Source organism: Tenrec ecaudatus, chromosome 1, assembly GCF_050624435.1.
Source record: "Tenrec ecaudatus isolate mTenEca1 chromosome 1, mTenEca1.hap1, whole genome shotgun sequence".
NCBI classification, from domain to species: Eukaryota; Metazoa; Chordata; class Mammalia; order Afrosoricida; family Tenrecidae; genus Tenrec; species Tenrec ecaudatus.
In genome coordinates, this window is record NC_134530.1 from 168,306,586 (window position 1) to 168,325,621 (window position 19,036).

The 19,036-nt window shown below is 38.4% G+C and overlaps 2 protein-coding genes across 2 annotated transcripts; both read left to right on the plus strand.

The window, feature by feature from the left end:
- Positions 1 to 4,503: 4,503 nt before the first annotated feature.
- Positions 4,504 to 5,445, plus strand: LOC142437117 (olfactory receptor 10R2-like). Its single transcript, XM_075540407.1, has one exon. It carries the CDS (start codon positions 4,504 to 4,506, stop codon positions 5,443 to 5,445), a length of 942 nt encoding a protein of 313 aa, XP_075396522.1.
- Positions 5,446 to 17,759: 12,314 nt separating this feature from the next.
- Positions 17,760 to 18,701, plus strand: LOC142437118 (olfactory receptor 10R2-like). The gene has a single exon (XM_075540408.1). The coding sequence runs from the start codon at positions 17,760 to 17,762 to the stop codon at positions 18,699 to 18,701; it is 942 nt and encodes a 313-aa protein (XP_075396523.1).
- Positions 18,702 to 19,036: the final 335 nt, after the last annotated feature.

The window sequence follows — 19,036 nt, forward strand, 5'->3', positions numbered from 1 at the left end:
CTTTTTACTTCCAATTCTCAAAACCCATGCCAAATATTTTAAGTTTTGATTAATATATATATTCTGATTATTTATTGTCAAATTTCAAATGGACTTGAGAGTTAGCCAGGTAAAATAATCACCTACAATACTCTGTAGGTGAATTTGAAATTTGGTCAAGGCTCAGTGGAGACACGTTGAATGTACTCAGTACGGGGTCAGATACGGTTGCTCAATACTCTCACGATTGCTCGTTTTTGTAGCTGGTGAAGTGACAGTTGACTTGTGCTTAGCTGGGATTAATGGGCTAATACATTTTGTTTCATGGAGGAGTTTAAGGATACAGAAAAATAGAGCAGAGTGTACTGAGATTCCCCTTATACGATGATGAATTGACTGTCCAGAAGAAAATGTTCTAGAATTGATTGTGGTGATGATTGTACAACTTTTCTTGATATGATTGAATTACTGAATTATATGACATGTGGATGAAGTGCCAATAAAACTGTTTTTAAAAAGTGACCTCCACCAATCGTGGTCTTGGGATGATTTTATTTTTCTCAATCTTGTATAATGAATACTATGACCATAATTGGCTGGATTACAGTCCATTGGCTTCTGTAAGGGATACATGCTGACAGCCTCCATCATCCGACGATTCTTTGTTATTGTCTTTGTCCTGATAAGGGCTTTATAATTAGTAAAAGGGTCTCTATAAAACATTTATTTTGTATCTGGGATCTTTTTTTCCTAAGCATATTTCAGCAATTCCAATAGTCTCATCTCCATTCTCCATACCTTTCTTCCTCTCTATTATATTTCAGAAGTGGATATGTGACATGGCTTAACAAGCAATATGTTCTTTTCTCTAATCTAAGAATAAAAATTAAGAAGAGCCAGGGAGAAAAACCCAAAGGAGGTATTTGCCACTGCTGTATATGTTTGTTTGTTTTTTTAAAAATATGATGCCAAGAAAACCTTCACCTCTTTAATCAGTCCACAGAGAATATTTAAGAGGAAACCAACTAGTCCTCATGGTGAATTAGAAAGGGTCTTCTCTTTGGGCAACTTACTCCCCATGGGTATTACCATGGTTCTATTTGATAATTGGGGGAATAATGGACACGCATTGAGCACAATGCTATGATTGGTTCCCTATGGAGTTGAAAAGGAAGCCCCGATGGCATAATGGTTAAAGGGCTTGGCTGATGATCTCAGGTTCTCTAGTTCAAATCCATTATTCAATCTGCAGGGGAAGATGTGGCAGTCTACATTCATAAAGATTTCCAGCCTATTCTGTCCTATAACATTGCTATGACTCAGAATTCACTTGATAATAGTGAGTCTGGTGGTGAATATCTCCATTATCAATCAAAGCATTAAGGCCATGGCTAATACAAAAGAAACAGTGCTCCTTGAGGCAATTCCCAAATTGTCCACAGAGAATACACACAGGTAATACTTTTCTGTGGAGTAATGTGGAGGATTTTCTTATGCTGGTTCAGGGAGTTCTTGAAAAAATGGAAGAAGCTTCCTGAAAAATTATGGTAAGGGATATAATTTTGCCATATCTAACCTGGAAATCTTCACGGAGATTTTCATTTTTTCATTGATAATAAGCATGAGAGTCAAGTATTGTATTTGCATATTAAAATTTAAAATTTTGGCATTTTTGAATTAGTTTATCCATTAATATTCAATGAAAACTAGGAAATGTGATCAAGTGATCAAAAGACCACCTAAATGGATGAAAATGTCAGGACCTACAAGGGGGGCAGGCCATAGATAGGTTGTGATCTTTTAAAAGGAGGATACAGTATTGATTTTAGAACAAAGCAAAATGGTGTAGAATAAATAGAATGTATGGGGAACACAGAAATGAACTGAAATCATTATTAATCAATAGACTATTATCTAAGCATGCTATACCTGGTTTATTTAAATATCAGGTTAAGTTCTAAGCATACAAATTGGTATAAGGTATAGTCTTTATCTTTTATGTTCATAAGTGAATTGGGAAGACAGACAGGAAAAGAAATTTGATATAATGTGTAGAATATTTTTATTAAAGCATTTGAAATAAGCTTGAGAACACTCAGAAGAGAACAGAAAACTCTCTCTTACGGTTAGAAAAAATTCAGCAGAAAATTATCTCTAGCAAGAATATAGAAAGTTTAACAATTTGTGGCCGTAAAAATTGTCAAGAACCATTTGACCAGACAGTGAAAAGACATAGAGTCTAAGGTTGCTCTCTGTTTCGCTCTCATTTTGAAACACAAAGGCATGTATAGGGACTGCACATTTCTGTGCAATTTCTGTTCAATGAATATTAGAGAATTAGGTTGTGGATGCAGCAGAGACAAAGCATCAGTTGCAGTATTCTCTATCTTCAGAATTGATTGTATTCTCTAACAGATGAAAATACATAAAGTTAAGCAATATTTAATTCACCCATTCCATTTGTTGAATGGAAAATTCAATTACCTTCTCTATTTTATTTTGATTTCTTTTTCCTCTAATTAATTTACCCAAACTTTTCTATAAACTGCAACAACCTCACATCTACATATGTGACACTCATTTCTAGTTGCAAATATTGCGTTCCACATCTTGGCTGGGTTGAATAAAGTTAAAGCTTTTCATGGGAAATTGTATTTTCCTGTTTCGTTTCCTATGTAACATAAGTTACATAAAAGATCTGAAAAGATAAGATGACTGAAGGGAGTCATGAAATAGCCGTTGGGTAATGTGGCTCTATTTTCCTTTCAGGAACTGTATCTCTATCTATCTGTATCTCTCTCTATATTTGCATACCAAGTCATCTTTCACCCTAGGGATGGTCCTGTAAGAGAGAAGATAGCAAAGAGAGGAGACCAGGAAAGTAGAAAGGTAAGGAGACCCTGGTCAGGAAGAATGAAAGTGGACTTTTTTATAGTCATATATATATATATATATATACAAAATATATGCATGCTGTGTATTTCTTATTGATAATGTTTGTTGATAAAAAATTAAAAGCTTTGGAAATTAAGTATTTTTTTAAATTCTAGTCCCATTCAGAAAATTTGTTAAAGCTTTGTCTATATAGGTTTTGGGATACAAGTCAAAAAGTAACATTACGAACACATAGAAATGTTTATTTAACACATGTCAACATGTGCAGCAATCCTTTCTTGACACATTTCCATCTTGGTCTATGTCTCTGAAGGCACTATGACTACCCTTCTCACTCTCCTCCAAGGGACCCCGGTGATGCTGGTGGATAGGTTTGGGGCTGCCAACCACAAAGCTCGAACGCATCAGTTGCGCTGAGGACAACTAGGAGGCTGTTTGTACTTTTAAAAGTTTACGGTCTCAGAATCCCCATATAGCGTCACTATGAGTCAAAATCGACTCGATGGCAATGGAAAACCCTTTCCAACAAGTTTTGAACGATGTCCCCTCAAAAGGGTAATCTTGACATCTTCAAGGCTCACAACCCTTGTTCCCATTCAATGTTCTCTGATTTTTAGAAACACAATGAAATCATAAGGGGCGTGATCAAGTCTGTAGAGAAAATTGGAGAAAAGTTTCCCAATTAAATTCTCATAGGACTGTCACTACTACTACGAAAAGATGAGCAAGTCCGTTGTCATTGTAAATGCACACACACACACACACACACACACACACACACCCTCTGTGTGATGTTTCTGACCTATTTGTCACCAATGAAGTTTTTAACTTTTGAAACAAGCTCCCACAATCACCTGTATCTATCAAGATTGTCCCATCCCAGTCCCCCCAAAAGTCACCATATCCTCCCCATGAATCTCTTTTTCTGGAATTTGACCCAATAGATCCCCTTGGAAGTCACTTTTTTGTTTGGAAAAAAAATTGGACATCACCCAAACTAGATTAAGACAAGTGTATTATTGAAAGAATTTCTCTGCAACCATCCATTGATCTTAAATATATTTAAAAATGTTTTAAAAATTATCTTAAGAACTTGAACCCCAATAGTAATACTTTTTGACTTATTCTTGTGCTAGAAGAAAGTGCAGGTAGGTCCTCAGACATTGATACTATTACTCACCGAATGTAGTCTTATACTTTCCATAAAAATAAAAGAACAGCTATTTAAAACCATAATGTAGGAAAAAAAGTGTTTTCGGAATTACACTACCAAAATATAAAGCTGAGAATATGCGTCTTCAGGAAGATGGAAAAGATGGGATTTCTATGAGTAAATGGCTGCGAACTTTATGCAAACACTCATCATCTCATTTGTTGTAAAATCATTGACATAAAAATAACATTTAAACTGAGAATAATTTAATGTACATGTTTATAATGTATATAATAATTTCTAGTATGTGTTTATAGATACGGCTGGATATATATATAGTTGGTTGCTTATTTTATTTTCTTTCCCCTCCTTGTTGTTTTTCATTCAAGCTGGGTAGAGTGGCACTTCACGGTTCTTCAGTTCTACAAATCTTTGCACCTGATTACACTGACTTTGCTATGAGTTAGCAGTGCTCCATGGCCAATTCCTCCTTTGTCACTGAGTTCCTATTGCTGGGTTTCTCCAGCCTTGGGGAATTGCAGCTGGTGCTCTTTGTGGTTTTTCTGCCCCTTTATTTGATCATTCTGAGTGGAAATCTCACCATTATCTCAGTCATCCACCTAGATTCCAACCTGCACACTCCCATGTACTTCTTTCTGTGTGTGCTCTCTACCTCAGAGACCTTATACACAATCGTTATCCTACCCAAGATGCTTATCAACCTGTTCTCTGTACTCAGGACTCTCTCATTCATGAGCTGTGCAGCCCAGATGTTCTTCTTCCTTGGTTTTGCTGTCACCAATAGCCTGCTCCTGGGAGTGATGGGTTATGACCGCTATGCTGCCATATGCCAGCCTCTGCACTACCCCATCCTCATGCGCTGGAGAATCTGTGCCCAACTGGCACTCACCTGTGTTGTCACTGGCTTCCTGACATCTCTGTTGGGAACAGCTCTGGTGTTCAGCCTCCCTTTCTGTGGTTCCAATGAGGTTGATCACTATTTTTGTGACATTTCCCCTGTCATTCGTCTTGCGTGTGCTGACACTCACATCAGTGAACTGATCATCTTCATCGGTGGGGCACTGGTGCTTCTTGTGCCCTTTGCCTTCATCTGCATTTCCTATGGCTTCATTGTTCGCACCATCCTGAGGATTCCGTCAGCTGAAGGCAAGAGAAAGGCCTTCTCCACTTGTGCCTCCCATCTCACTGTGGTTATTGTCCACTATGGCTGTGCTTCTTCTGTCTACCTCCGGCCCTCAGCCAAACACACGTCAGGCAAAGACAGGCTGGTGACAGTGACGTACACCATCATCACCCCACTGTTGAACCCCATGGTGTACAGCCTCAGGAACAAAGATGTTCAGATGGCTATTCGGAAAATGATTGCAAAGATTGGACTTTTCCCTAAGAGTTTATAATTAGAATATTTTAAAATGTTATATATATGTCTGTGAAAGTAAAAATTTAATGACAATATTATTTTTAATACTTAGAGAATCTGGTCTATTTATTTATAGGAATGTGTGTTCTTCATGTGTAAAGTGGGGATAATAATGTTTTTCACGGGGTTGTTGTAATGAATCTGAACAGCTGGAAGTACAGTATCATTCTTCTAACCTTCCTCTGATATTTCTAGATGTAGAATTTCTCAAAAGCCAGCATTCTTTGCCTTTTCGGTAGCTTGTTCACCATCTCTCCCTGCTGATCACGCTCTTGGCCTAAAGTTACACCCAGCCTAAGACGAGGTTCTCAGTTACACCCAGCCTAAGACGAGGTTCTCACACCTGGAGATGGCTTTATCTTTAAACTCACACTGCTACACATTGTGGCAGGGTGAGCGCGTGCGCAACGTGTGTGTGTGTGTGTGTGCGTGTGTGTGTGCAGTGATAGGGTCAATCATTGCGTTAAAGAGCAGAAGACTGAAGATGAGGCACTCTCTAGGTCATGCTGTTCATATTGTTAGGGTTTCAGGGGATAAACTTTGAATATGGAAATGAAATGAATACATGTTTACTTCTACGACTTTGTAGGGGCTTTATTAGAATCAAATGGATAAAGTTGTAAAATGAGAAGCTAACAAATGGCAAGGCTCTCATCATATCAAGGACCATTTATTTGTCCTAACAAAGGGAAACAAAAAGGCCTCATGCATCCGAAGGTGGGTACTGGCAAAGAATGTAAGATGACAGAGACACATCGTTTCAGATATAATACTAAATGACATAACATTAAGTATGGGAGAATCTAGGTCAGTGCTTCTCAATCTGTGGGTTGTGACCCCTTTGGGGTGTGGCCCAATTCATAACAGTAGCAAAATGACAGTGATGAAGTAGGAACAAAATGATTTTTATGGCTGGCGAATCACCACAACATGAGGGACTGTGTTAAAGGGTCACAGCATGAGGAAGGTTGAGAACCACTGGTCTAGGTGGTCATGGAGTCCCATCTTTCACTTGTACAGAATTTCCTTCATCGGTATTTCTGGGGCAAACTAATTTTTCATTAACTGTACATCATTGGTTTCATACAATGTACATTCCCGTTTAATTTTTCTCTCTTTATTTTCCTCCCTAGTTTCAGCTGGAATATCCTCCTGTGACTTTTATAAACTCCAACTCTTATGCTGCACAAAAGGTTTGATCCTGCTTCATAGATGTGTGAGGCAGGATGACAACCAAACTTCTGGTTTTCCATCAGTTATGCATCTTACATTTTAGGAAACACTTTCTGCAGAGCATTTTCTAGATGTGCTGTAGCTTTTTAATATCATTTTAAAGCAGCATTTCAGGGAACTGAATCTCACATTCAATATGTGGCTTCCTTTTTCCATACTCTACCATAACTGTACTCTTTACCATTAATTTAACCTTTAAGTTAAATTATTTTTTATAAAATATTTTGTATAAAATATTTTAAAGTTATAAATTATGTTCTAAATTATTATCTCTTTTGTTGCTATTTTTGTCTTCTGCTATTAAATCTTACAATGATCTTAAAACATGTAAAAAATATATATACCTAGTTTAATAGTAAAGCAATTGAAGGATCTGCAAACCTTTGTGAGTTTAACTTTGAGCATGCTCACTGTTTTCTTCCATTCTCATTTTGTTCTAGCAGGTTTGCAGTGGCTATTTTATAATCGATTTTCCTTTTTATTAGTAATAAGGTTTTTGATATATGTATTTCCTTGCTGACATTTAACCAAATTTTTAATGCTATTTATTGCTTTGTGATAGTTTTAGAATGTGATCGACCTAAGTTCTGTATTTTAGACGTGGTTGAGATTATTTTTTTAAATTTCTTCTGAATCAAGCTTAGTCAGATAATATGATATGGTGTTTTCATTTATATGAAAATTTAAAATATATGAAGTATTATACTAATTTTATTAATACAATTATTTTAATATATTATGCCATTGACATTTTTAAATGTGTGTTTGACACATCATGGGTCCATAGTGTTTAATTAAAATACTTTCCTTGCCTCTAAGGAGTCTTTAGGGCATTTATCAGCACTAAATGAGTGTTGAAGCATTTGCTAGAACTTTGCCTCAGGGGCTACATGGTTGAGACTGGGGAGGACCAGAGAGAAACACTCCTGCCAGCAGGGCTAAAAGGAGGCACTGGGCACCAATTCTGCTTGTACCCTGTTAAACTTCCCGCAATATAGCTCATGAGTATTGTGAAACTAAAAGAAAAAACATGTTCTCAGTCTTTGTGTTTCTTTACTTTCATTATATTTCAATTTTGAACAACAGCAATTGATCACTTTTTTTGGACTCAATTTCTTTCACTCAAAAGAATTTGCAAATGTAACTTGAAAAACCCTAAAACAATAGCAGGGGTGTGAAAAACAAAAAAAATATTTCCACAATTATGAACACGAGAGGAGAGCAGATGAGAAAATATCAAAACCATTCTAAAATCCAAACAGTAAAACAAAATCCCCCTGCCATCAAGTCTAATCTGACTTCCAGCCCCGCTTCAGACGGACTAGAAGCGTGCCCGTGGGTTCCTGAGACGAACCCTCTTCCACAGCAGAAAGCCTCATCTTCCCCAGCACCGTGCGGTCGGCAGTCCAATGTTAACCCACTATGGTCACCAGGGCTCTTTAATCAATTACAAACCAAATAGAAAAAGAAACTCCTCCCACCAAGACGTTTTCCACGCACAAAACCCTGTAATACACAGTTGGCTCAGTGGGTTACAAGACTGTAACTCTTCACTGGAATAGAAAGCCTTGTCTTTCTCCAGCAGAGCAGTTCAGTTTAGCTGCCCAACTCATAACCACTACTGAAACCAAAGCTCCATAGTAAGTGCCAAGGAGTCGATGCCAACTCATAGTGATCCCACAGGGCAAGATGGAACCGCCCTGTGAGTGTCCAAGACTCACTGGCATTTACAGGCATAGAAAGTCCCATATTTCTTCTGCAGAACTGCTGGTTGCTTCTAACTGTGGGCCTTGATGATCTCAGTACAAGGCATAACCAATACACCACTAGGGCTACAGAAACCACTTATGTAAACCAAACTCAGTGCCATGGAGTTGATGCAGACTCACAGGACCCTATAGTACAGGGCAGAGTTTCCCCTGTATGCTTCTGAGACTGTAACTCTTAATGGGAGTAGAAAGATCCCCACCTTGTCTCCATAAACCAATTACAGTGGCATGAACGTAGATTATTGAGTTTATTCTAAGGTAAGAGGAGGGAGCTGAAAACATACACATGTACAGGGGCTGGGTAAGCCAATAAAGTGAACGAATTCACAGCAAAGAAGTCTACTTATGGCCTTAAGAAAAAAAAATTTACCTGCCAAAAAAACTCTATAGATCTGATAGTGACTCACAGTGACCCTGTAGGATGGAGTAGAACTGTCTCGTGAGTTTCCAAGACAGCAATTATTTTTAAATTTTAAAAATAATTTTAATTAGGGGCACGTTCAACTCTTATAACAATCCATAAATACATTCATTGTGTCAAGCGTATGTGTACATTTGTTGCCATCATCATTCTGAAAATATTTGCTTTCTACTTGAGCCATTGATATCAGCTCTTCATTTTCCCCTTCCCTCTCCGCTTCCCCTCCCTCATGCACCCTTGATAATTTATAAATTATTATTATTTTTATCATATCTTACACTGTCTGACATCTCCCTTCACCCACTTTTCTGTTGTCCATACCCCAGGGAAGAGGTTATATGTAGATCCATGTAATCGGTTCCCCCTTTCTACCCCATCTTCCTTCCACCCTCCCAGTATTGCCACTCTCACCACTGGTCCCGAAGGGATCATCTGTCCTGAATTCCGTGTGTTTCCAATTCCTATCTGTACCAACGTACATCCTCTGGCTAGCTGTATTTGTAAGATAGAATTGGGATCAGGATAGTAGGGGGAGGAAGAATTTAGGAACTAGAGGAAGTTGTATGTTTCATCGTTACTATGTTGCACTCTGACTGGCTCATGTCCTCCCCACTGAAGACAAATGTATGCATAAGTAAATGTGGTGAAGAAAGCTAATGGTGCCTGGCTATCAAAAGATATAGCCTCTGTGGTCTTAAAAACTTGAAGATAAACAAGCGGCCATCTAGCTCAGAAGCAACAAAGCCCACATGGAAGAAACACACCAGCCTGTGTGACCATGAGGTGTTGAAGGATCAGGTATCCGGCATCAAAGAACAAAAAAATCATATAATTGTAAATGAAGGTGAGTGCAGCAGAGTGGAGATGCAAAGCCCATCTGTTGGCAAATGGACACCCCTTAGAGATGACAGCAATTCTTTATGGGAATAGAAAGCCTCTTCTTTTCCTGCAGAGTGGCTGGAAGCTTCAAGTTGTGACCTTCCCTTTACAGCCTAAGACATATCTACCCTGCCTACACGTCCATAGGGCTTGGACTGCTAACTGCTAGGTAGAGGCTCAAACCTACCAGCTTCTCTCAGAGAGAAAGATAAGGATTTCTGCTTCTGTAAAGCTTAACAAAGCCGCAGAAATCCTAAGTAAGTTTGGTAATGAGTTAAGAACACATAATGTCTTAGTCAGTGCTTTGCAAATTATCTACAATGAAGAACCATTTTTCTTTTTCATGTCATCACAGGGCAATATTTCAGTACAGTGTAATAGACATTTATTCTTTAAAAATCTGGGCTGGCCTTTGGAAATCACTGGCCTACACCACAGTAAATAGCACTTTTCCAAATCCTCAGAGTTATCTGAGTTGTTTCCAAGAATAGCGTTCAAGACCAATATGTGTTAGTACAATCAACGTAATTTGACAGACGTTTTTTATGGCATGCATTCTCCAAGGGTAAAATTCAACCACCATGATCAGTATGTGCTAGCAGTTTGTTAGGCCATGCACATTTTCAGGCCCCATCCTAGATGTACAGTCAGATCTCTAGGGTTGATGTGATAACCCTGCACGAGAAGATAGGCTTGAAGGTCAAGAAACAGTGGATGACGGCATGCCTCACTGATCTCTGTTAGAAGAGAGTCACAGGCACTAATCTTCCAGGTCAGGTTTGCACAACATTCTGAATAAAATTGACACAACTACTAAAGTGAATGCTTAAATTGGCAAAATTTATGTTATACACATTCTGCCACAATAACACCTCCCCCAAAATTAACTTGTGCCATTTTAGTCAGGCCAGATTGACTCCTTCTCTTTGGGGGTGGTGTTGGGGGGTGGTCTGTTTATTGTAGAACGTCTCACGAGAGGAAAACTACGTCACGCCTGGCTCAGCAGAGGATCAGCAAGAAAGAGAAATATCCTCAAGAAGATTGATGGACTCTTTAGCTGAAACCATGGGCTCAAACACAATACTAATCGTTAGGATGGTGTAAAGGACGGCCATGTTTCATTCTGCTGTACTTGGGGGCTCTGTGAATTAGAACTGGCTTGAGGACACCCAATGGTAACAGTGGAAGCTGACGATTGTATGAAAAGGATGTCACCTTCCCGACAGGCACCTCCAGGCAAAAAGCGTGTTGTGAAGCAGGGTTAAAATGTCTCGTCCTATGAGCCTCCAGTCATAATGGAGGCTCAACCACGGCCATGCTTTGCTCTGTGATCTGTGGGGGCCCCCATGTCAGCACTGATTCAACAACAACTAACAACAACAACAACAACAACAACAACAACACCGTGCCCTCAGATTTGTCTCTCGCTCAAAAAAATCTAAAATATTGACACTGATACTTGACAGAAAAATTAATTTTCTTAAATCATCTAAGAGAGGACATAGAATTTTGCATTAATTTATGACCTTTTAATGACTAGGTAGGAAACAGTTGGGTGACTGTGTTCATGTGTATGAATTTTTAGTAAAGAAATATTTTTAAAGTCATAGATCACATTTTTTCCATAAATTTTAGACTTGGGAGTCATGGTCAACTCATCCCAGATTAAACAAATATGTTGTCCCAGAATTACAAATAGTAATGTGTGCACTGTCCCAGTCCATGTCACAACCTTAGAGAGTGGAATCGCTGAGACACACATGTTCAGTTACTATCGCCGTGGCTTTGTATCAATTTTGTCTACAATAAGCTATGTCTCTAACAAGGACAGGCTGGTAACTAGCTATACATCATTGTTACTCTATTGCTAAATTCCATGGTATGTAGCCCCCAAACAAGGATGTGCAGTTGGCTTTTTTTGAGATAGAAAGAATTGTGGTACCACTGAAAAATGACTATACTTTAGATTCTTTAAGTATTTACATATGTTCTCCTTTGTTATGTGTGTATTAGAGAAATTACCAATTCTTGAAGAATCAGATTGTATAATATACATAGCACAGCATTTATTTTATCCTCATCATCCCATTACATCCAATACACAAGACAAGGCTTTCCTATTTTTGGATGGAATCTCAGGGTGGTCCTTAAATTTAGTTGTCCTGTTTACTATAATAAGGTCTACACTTTTATTTGAAGTTAAAATTTCTCCCTTTCTCTTGATTTGGGGCTCTAGGATGTTGATGTGTAGGAAGCACTTGGACTCACTGAAAGAATGAGGCAATAACAATCTAACCCTATAACACAGAGCACGGCATTATCATAACATTTAATTAAATGTATATATTAATATACCTATTGATAACTATGAAAGTAAAGAACAAAAAATGTTTTGTCCTCAAATTAAAAATTCAGGCGTTCTAGGGCTAACATGTGACCAAAAAATTGGCTCCTGCTGAAACCTGTAGCAGGATACAGTCAAATTTTTATCCATTTCTGAAACATGAATAATGGATTTGCTGGTTGAATAACTATTTACCAGGCTGATTTTACATTCTAGAAATAAATTTTTTTCTATGTATCTGAAAGACCTAGGCTATCTTTGCAATTTTAATATTTTGCCCTCCATTCTTCTTATCCAACCCCCTGAATCCCACTCCCCTACTTTCTGGCTTTCAGAAGTGGAAAAGTGAAGTGTTTTGTTGTTTTTTAAGTAAAGTTTTTTTTAAGGAGCATTTTTTGGTGTCAACCTAAGAATGAGGTTTTCAATGTATTAGGTCGGAGAGTCAAATGAAAGTAGTTTCCTTTGATGTCTATGCCAACCACCTCCAATTGCTACCCAGAACATTTCTATCTTTCTAATGAGACTCCAGAGTAAGGCAAATAATTTCCATGGTGTGTTAGATAGCACCTTCTCTATGTCCAAAAAATTCTCATAGTGTATTACTGTGATTCTCCTTGCTAATTGGAGAATTATGGACAAGCATTGGGAACAAAATGGTAACTTCCTCCCTCTGGAAGTGGGTATCTCAATTACCAATCAAGCTGTTCAGGACAAGGCAATTTTAAAAGGAAAGATCATTGGTGATGCTCATTGAGGCAATTACTAAGCTTTCCATGGAGACAACGCACAGGTCCTGGGAGGGATGTAGAGGATTTTCTTGTGCTGGTCTGAATGGAAGAAAAACCGTACAGCAGGAGAACAAGTGAGGCAATGTGGGCACATTTTATTGGGAAAACTTCACAGATATGTCTAGGAAGTGTTTGAGAGTGAGGATCCATGCATGCCACTGAGCACTAGTACTTGGGTGTAAAAGAATGGGAAACTTCCAATTTGATTTTCTATTGCGAAGAGGAGTGACAGTCTAGCTTTTCTTTCATGTAAAATTTCAAAGTCCCTACATTATAAACTTGACAGAAAGCTCAACTAGATGGTAGAAAATGTGAGGATAGAAACCAAGACCAGAATCAAGATGAAGTCAGGGTGATCAGCTTAGTTTTGTGGAGAGCAGAGTATTAGTCTTTGAAATAGATAAAAGAAAACACTGCATCCAGAGAACAGAATGCACACAGCTCATAGAACACAAGGTGTGTTGACTTAGGAGAGAGATTGTGCACATGGAACCGGGCTTCTCTGAAAAGAAGGCATTGGGATTATTATTAAGTCATCCATATCCTATTCCATTTATTATTAAGCACTTACATCTTATTTATTTATATTGGGCTAGGGTCTGAGGTCATGTCGTAAAATCTGGTGCATTCTGTATTCTTAAAGTTCACAAGTCTACAGGATTGACAGGAAAAGTAATTTGGATATAACATGAGCACATTTTCATTAAAAAATGAAACAACACAAAAACATGAAAGAAGCTTTAGGAGCACCGAACAGCAAACTCTTTGACAAATGAAAACCAGTTCAACAATTGTTGACTTAAAAAATTGTGAAGAGTTAGTGGGCCTCAGATGACAGATGAAAGGCTATTGAAGGTTATGATTCTTTCTCTTTCTCTCTCTTTAAATTGATGTCTAAGATTTTGTCTCTGTGTTTGTCTCTTCTCTCTCCCTCCCTATGTCTCAAGAGTCTTGAAACCCAACTACTCATTCAGGGAGTTCTAAGTAGTTCTGTATGATTTATGTATAATGGCTTAACGTTAATGCATCAGAAGAGGAGTTTGTAGATATAGATGAGGACAGAACATCACGTCCCTTTTGTCTATCTTAAAGAAATTGACTTTATAGATAATGAAGAATTATTGAACAAGTTAATGGATATCGGTTAACTCTTTCCATTTATTAGGCACGTTTTAAAACTATCCTCACTTATCTTCTGTTTTTGTTTTTATCTTTATCATTTCCTCAAGCCTTTATGTAAACGTACAATAGCATCAGATATACACTCTTGGTGTTTTCTATTTGCAAATATTCTCTATGGCACTCTGGGATGTGTTGGTTGAAATCTGTGTTTTCCATGGCAAAGAGCTCTCACATACACTCCAAGGTTGAGTTGCTAATAGATGAGGTAGCTGTTGAGTGATGTGATCTTTCTTCCAGGAACTCCAACATTTTGGGTGGAAAATTACCTTTCACTCTGAATATGATCCTGTAAGAGATATAATTCTGAGAGAGTAGACCAGAACAGTGGACAGGTAAAGAGGTGATATGTTAGGGAGGATGCTATTGCAGATTTTTTAATTTACTCAAACAGCAGGCCGGGTAGTCCGTATTTGTAAAGATTAGTAATGAAACAATTGAAAAGGTATAAGAATAAGAGTTCAAACTCTTGATGTGAATCCCTTTGAGAAACTCTTACCCTGGACTAGGAGTTTAGATCCAGTTAATGGAGAGACCTCAAGACTAACAACAGTGGTTTCATACTAAAATAAGAAAGGTTAGCTAGTGAAATACCAAAGATGCTACTTAAAATCAAAAACAAGAAGGAGATGACAGATTGTAAGAAATAGATCTTTTTTATTCTTTAGTTGATATGTATGTCTGAGAGATTATTCACCCCATATTGTTGAAGAAAAAGTCAGTATTATCTAAGCTGAATGCTCAGGGAACACGTTTGGGAAATACCTGGAATCAAATGTCCTCTACCCATGGATTTAAAACTTAAAGGAGACACTATGATACTTTTTTACTTATTTTCAACAAGATAGTTTTTGGTTATATTCTTGTATGTGGTGGAGATGCACTTTTCTTCAAGACAAATAAAATTTTGGTGGCAAAGAAAGAAGTATTTCATTTAATAACAAGGAAACAGAGGGAGAAACAGTGTAGCATGATTAGCAACTTGTGGGAAGAAATCAATGAGTTTGTGGTATTTTACTTGGGAATAGATAGAATGCTACCATACACACACATACACGAAAAACAGAAATAACTTAACACTTATAGCCTGGGATGCTTTAAGATTTAGGATATAATATGAGAATGATAATTTTCAATTTCATCAGTGTACACATGGAGAAATATATAGCTTTTAATGGAAAGGCAGTTACAGGAAAAATATTAATTCCCTCGAATTTACTACTTATTTTTACTTTATTTTATACATGATTGCTGGATGCTCTTTTTGATAATAGGATCAAACATTTCCACAAAAAAAACAATTCTGCTGTTACAGAGGATGGCTTAGAGTAGTAAAAGATAGAATACAGAGAGCCTGTTTATAAGGCTTTTCAAAATAGTCTAAGTTACATCTGTTTCTCTGTAGAAAGAATGGTCTGGATCCTAGAAGACTTGCAGAACAAAAGTGGATTGGATGGGAAGGACAGAAGAAATGGTGTGTTTTAATAATCCTTACAAAATTTGTAGTTTTGATGGCTAAGATGTTTTTTTGAAGCTTTTTAGTGAGATACATAAATAACCCAAGTGAAGCAATAGCTTTGGGAAGGTTAAACATTATTTGATGGAATACCCCAAATAGGTAAATGTGTGCAGAATAGAGTGGAATAGTTGTCACCCGGGACGGAAAGATGTAGAAGTTGGGACGTGGTTGTGTAGGCAGCACTCGGTCTATTTGTGGGAATCATGGCGACTTTGGCATCCGTATGGGTGATGGCTGCACAACAGCTGATACTGCAATGGTGAAAACTGTCAAAGTTCCAAGTGTTATATACTCTAAATATTTACAACAACATAATTACATAATACATTGCAGTTTTACAATATGCATATGGCCTCGAGTTAATAACATTAAGTATGTCCTAAGCCTTAGGGAGGGTATCTGAGCATCTCTGCTCAGGAATTCAGAGACAGCTACTAGAAATGAGACTGTGTGGAGTGTCCACATCAGTTATATCAAGTGGTGGACAGGTATCCATTCACATGGGCAACCAGCGAATGCTGAACCCAAACTAAATTATCCAACACTATGTTTCTGTAAGGAGAATCCAGGCTTGTTTATGATCCAATAAGTTTGTGAAAGAAGGCAGTACCAGTAATTGTAAATCAAATTAGTGTTAATGAATGACTGAGTGGAAATGATTACCGTATATGGTTTATATAATTACATTATTACTTCAATTATCAGTCCTAAAAGGAAACTATATTATTGAAGGCAAGCTGCAAAGGCAGATAAGTGATGTTTCCCTAAGTTGGAAATAAATATGCATACAGTAAAGGGTAATGAAAAAGAGGCAGGCCTACAATGACATGGAATGACAATGGCAGCAACAATGAGCTTCCGTATACTCATAATTGTCAGGGTGGTGGAGGACCAGGAAGTGTTTTGTTCCATCGTTGAGAGGGTCACTAAGAGCTGGAACTGACTCCTCAGCCCCAACAACAACAGCAACAACAATGAAAAGGAAGTGTCATTGTCTATCAGTAACCTGGATCAATGAATGACCACTGAAAATCATAATTAATTTAGACTCAAAACTTTTGGGGGGGATTCAATTACAGAAACAAAAAATGACTGGTGATTATATCAGTCTGCGAGGCAGTGGGAGAATCAAAGATAGGATTTAGGTAAGCAAACATCTGTTGTTTTAATCGTTTTATTGGGGGGCTCATACAAATTTTATCACAATCATTACATCTATCCCTTGTGTCAAGCACATTTGTTCATTTGTTGCCATCATCATTTTCAAAACATTTTCTTGCTACTTGAGCCCTTGGTAGCAGCTCCTCTTTTTTCCCCTCCCTCCCTCATGAACCCTTGATAATTTATAAATTATTATTGTTTTTTCATGTCTCTCACTGACTGATGTCTCCCTTCACCCACTTTTCTGTTGTCCATCCCCCAGGGTGGGGTTTATGTGGAGATCACTCTGATTGGTTCCCTCTGTCTCCCCCCACCTTTCCCTTACCCTCCTGGTATGGCTACTCTCAATATGATCACTGAGGGGTTTATCTGTCCTGGATTCCCTGAGTTCCCAGCTCTTATCTGTACCAGTGTACATGCTCTGGTCTACCTAGATTTGTAAGGTAGAATTGGGACCATGAGAGTGGGGATGAGGAAGCATTAAAGAATTACAGGAAAGTTGCATGTTTCATCGGTGCTATACTGCACCCTATCTCGTTAGTCTCCTCCCTGCGACCTTTCTGTAAGGGGTGTCCAGTTGCCTATAGATGAGCTTTGGGTTTCCACTCTGAACTCTCTAATTCACAATGATATGATATGATATTATTATTTCTGCAGGTCTATCTAGATAGGATAGGTGGGATAAACAATATGGAGGAGACAGCAACGGGACCAACGGTAAGCAAACATCTGTACACTTCAGATGAACACTTGTCCCCAAATCCAGCTGAATCACATTGTTCCATTAAAAAAAAAGCCCTTTGGGAGTTTATGAGTTTACAATAATTTCTGGTTGTTAATCCTTTTTCTTTCCTATGCATGTTGTTTCTCATGTATAACTGAGTAGCACTAGTTTTTGCTTGTTTTGCATTTAATAAGGGATGATTATTCCTTATTTCTCTGTTCTAAAGCTCTCTAGACTGGATCATACTGCTTTTACTCCATGGGATCAATTCTCAATGGCTAATTCCTCCTTTGTCACTGAGTTCCTACTGATGGGTTTCTCCGGTCTTGGGGAATTGCAGCTGGTCCTCTTCGTGGTCTTTTTCACCCTCTATTTGATCATCCTGAGTGGGAACTTCATCATCATCTCAGTCATCCTCCTGGATCGCAGTCTCCACACTCCCATGTACTTCTTTCTGTGTGTGCTCTCTACCTCAGAGACCTTATACACAATCGTTATCCTGCCCAAGATGCTTATCAACCTGTTCTCTGTACTCAGGACTCTCTCCTTCATGAGCTGTGCCACCCAGATGTTCTTCTTCCTTGGTTTCGCTGTCACCAATTGCCTGCTCCTGGGAGTGATGGGTTATGACCGCTATGCTGCCATATGCCAGCCTCTGCACTACCCCATCCTTATGCGCTGGAGAATCTGTGCCCAACTGGCACTCACCTGTGTTGTCACTGGCTTCCTGACATCTCTGTTGGGAACAGCTCTGGTGTTCAGCCTCCCTTTCTGTGGTTCCAATGAGGTTGATCACTATTTTTGTGACATTTCCCCTGTCATTCGTCTTGCGTGTGCTGACACTCACATCAGTGAACTGGTCATCTTTATCGGTGGGGCACTGGTGCTTCTTGTGCCCTTTGCCTTCATCTGCATTTCCTATGGCTTCATTGTTCGCACCATCCTGAGGATTCCGTCAGCTGAAGGCAAGAGAAAGGCCTTCTCCACCTGTGCCTCCCATCTCACTGTGGTTATTGTCCACTATGGCTGTGCTTCTTCTGTCTACCTCCGGCCCTCAGCCAAACACACGTCAGGCAAAGACAGGCTGGTGACAGTGACGTACACCATCATCACCCCATTGTTGAACCCCATGGTGTACAGCCTTAGGAACAAAGATGTTCAGATGGCTATTCGGAAAATGATTGCAAAGATTGGACTTTTTCCTAAGAGTTTATAATTAGAATATTTAAAAATGTCACATATATGTCTGTGAAAGTAAAAATTTAATGACAATATTATTTTTAATACTAAGAGAATCTGGTCTATTTATTTATAGTAATGTGTGTTCCTCATGTGTAAAGTGGGGATAATAATGTTTTTCACGGGGTTGTTGTAATGAATCTGAACAGCTGGAAGTACAGTCTTATTCTTCTAACCTTCCTCTGATATTTCTAGATGTAGAATTCTCAAAAGCCAGCTTTCTTTGCCTTTTCTGTAGTTTGTTCACCATCTCTCCCTGCTTATCACGCACTTGGCCTAAAGTTACACCCAGCTTAAAACGAGGTTCTCACA